General features: G+C 59.6%; 1 protein-coding gene across 9 annotated transcripts in view; it reads right to left on the bottom strand.

Moving 5' to 3' along the window:
- Nucleotides 1-298: 298 nt before the first annotated feature.
- The window catches only part of SELPLG (selectin P ligand), a 12,266-nt gene continuing 10,623 nt past the window's right edge, over nt 299-1,941 (bottom strand). For 8 of the 9 annotated variants that reach the window (XM_032300530.1, XM_032300504.1, XM_032300521.1 and 5 more), the window contains one exon: nt 299-1,873. In XM_032300530.1, coding sequence (XP_032156421.1) covers nt 1,115-1,873 — 759 coding nt within the window. In that variant the 3' untranslated portion in view covers nt 299-1,114. The remainder of the gene's footprint in view (nt 1,874-1,941) is intronic. The other variant, XM_032300558.1, reaches the window with a different exon arrangement.

Consider the following 1,941-nt stretch of genomic DNA (forward strand, 5'->3'; position numbering starts at 1 on the left):
CAAAACTGGGTCATGGGAGAAGTCAAATAAAGTGGTCACTGGTGGGGACCACCAGTGGTCCTTTGCCCCCCACCCCACAGCCTGAACTTTTCCTGGCCACCCAAGGATGTACAAGATGTCCCTGATGTCCAAGAGGCAAAACTGAAATCAACATAATATCCCATGACAGAGGCCATGGGCGCTGGGGACTGAAGGCAGACAGCAGAGGACCAATCCCCACCCTGCACTGAGGGATGGAGAATTCTAGGAAGGCTGCCTGAAGGAGGCAGCCTTGATACCTTGAGGGATTCAGCCATCGTTTGTCCATCACACATTTATTGAGTGCCTGCGTTGTGCCTGCAGTTGGGATACTGCAGTGAACAAGACAGAGCCCACCCTAGAAAGTGGCCACGGGGGGAGGTGGGAGAGGACTGCTGGGGGTCACCTGTCCCTAGATGGAAGCTCCTTGGTCCACCCAGTCCAAAAGAAAGATCTGCCCTCGGGCTTGCCAAAGCCATCCCAGCCCTCACAGGCTGAGCCTCACCCTGGGTTTTCCCAGAGAGGTGCCCAAGAAGACCCCAGCTGCCCAGGTTGGAGGAGCAGCAGGAAACAGCCTCAGGAGTCCGTCACTCCTCAGTACTCCTCCCCTAGAATGTCCCCTACCCGTTTGGTGACCATGGCAACCAGAAGAAAATGGCGCTGTGGGTGGGGTGGGAGAACTCGATCTTCCTTGGGTATGTGGGATGAGACTCCAGTGACCTGGAGAAGCGGAGAGAGCCACGGGAGACATGAGAGGGACCCAGAGAAGACGGGGATAGGAAAAAGGAGAGACTCTCTCTTGAATAAATGGCCTCCTACCCCCGCCCTTGGCTGAAATGTGGCCTGTAGGTGGCTGGGAAGTGACCGGGCTTCATTCAAGGAGGGAGGAAAGAGGTGGCCACCTGCCAGTCTGCTTGGCCCCAAGACCTTGGCTGCTCTTGTCCTGCTTGGGCAGCCAGGGTTCCTTCCCTGAAGATCCCCATCCCCAGGGGTCTCCGAGGAAGCCCAGAGCTGTGGAATGAGGTCCGGGTACCCAGGGGTGGCCGAGGAGAGACTGTGGAGGCTGGGGTCTTGCCGAAACAGATGGCAGAGGGAGCTAAGGGAGGAAGCTGTGCAGGGTGAGGTCGTCCCCCTCATGGTCCTCCCCAGGTTCTGGCATCAGGCCCTGGCTCTTGGCCTTGGGCAGGCCACCATTGGCTGTGGCGGGGGGGCCCTCACCCCCGTCAGGCAGCAGGGAGGAGATGCAGACCATCTCGGTGGGGGAGTAATTACGCACGGGGTACATGTGGCTCTTGCGGGAAAGGCGGACTGCCAGCACCACAGTGCACACGAGGAAGACAGTGGCCACCATTGCCAAGACGAGGATGGCCAAGAGGCACTGCTTCACAGAGATATGGTCTGGGGCCCCCACTGGGTGGCTGGTGGACAAATTGCTGGCTGCCATGGGGATGCCTTTGTGAGTAACAGAGGACGCAGGAAAGGGCATGATCAGACCCCTTTTGGTAGTAGGTTCTGTGGACAGGGGCTCTGTAGCATTAGGCTCTGTGGACAGGGCCTCTGTGGCATTGGGTTCTGTGGACAGGGCCTGCATGGCTGCTGGTGGAGTGGTCTGTGCCTCTGTGGCCACCAATGGAGTGGTCTGTGCCTCTGTGGTCACCGATGGAGTGGTCTGTGCGTCCATGACTGCTGGTTGAGTGGTCTGTGCCTCCGTGGCTGCCGGTTGAGTGGTCTGTGCCTCTGTGGCTGCCGGTTGAGTGGTCTGTGCCTCTGTGGCTGCCGGTTGAGTGGTCTGTGCCTCCGTGGCTGCCGGCTGAGTGGTCTGTGCCTCCTTGGCTGCCGGTTGAGTGGTCTGTGCCTCCATGTCTGCCGGCTGAGTGGTCTGTGCCTCCGTGGCTGCCGGCTGAGGGGTCTGTGCCTCCGTGG

This window comes from Sapajus apella, unplaced genomic scaffold (genome assembly GCF_009761245.1).
Source record: "Sapajus apella isolate SASKATOON/1434 unplaced genomic scaffold, GSC_monkey_1.0 scaffold2, whole genome shotgun sequence".
Classification (NCBI taxonomy): domain Eukaryota; kingdom Metazoa; phylum Chordata; class Mammalia; order Primates; family Cebidae; genus Sapajus; species Sapajus apella.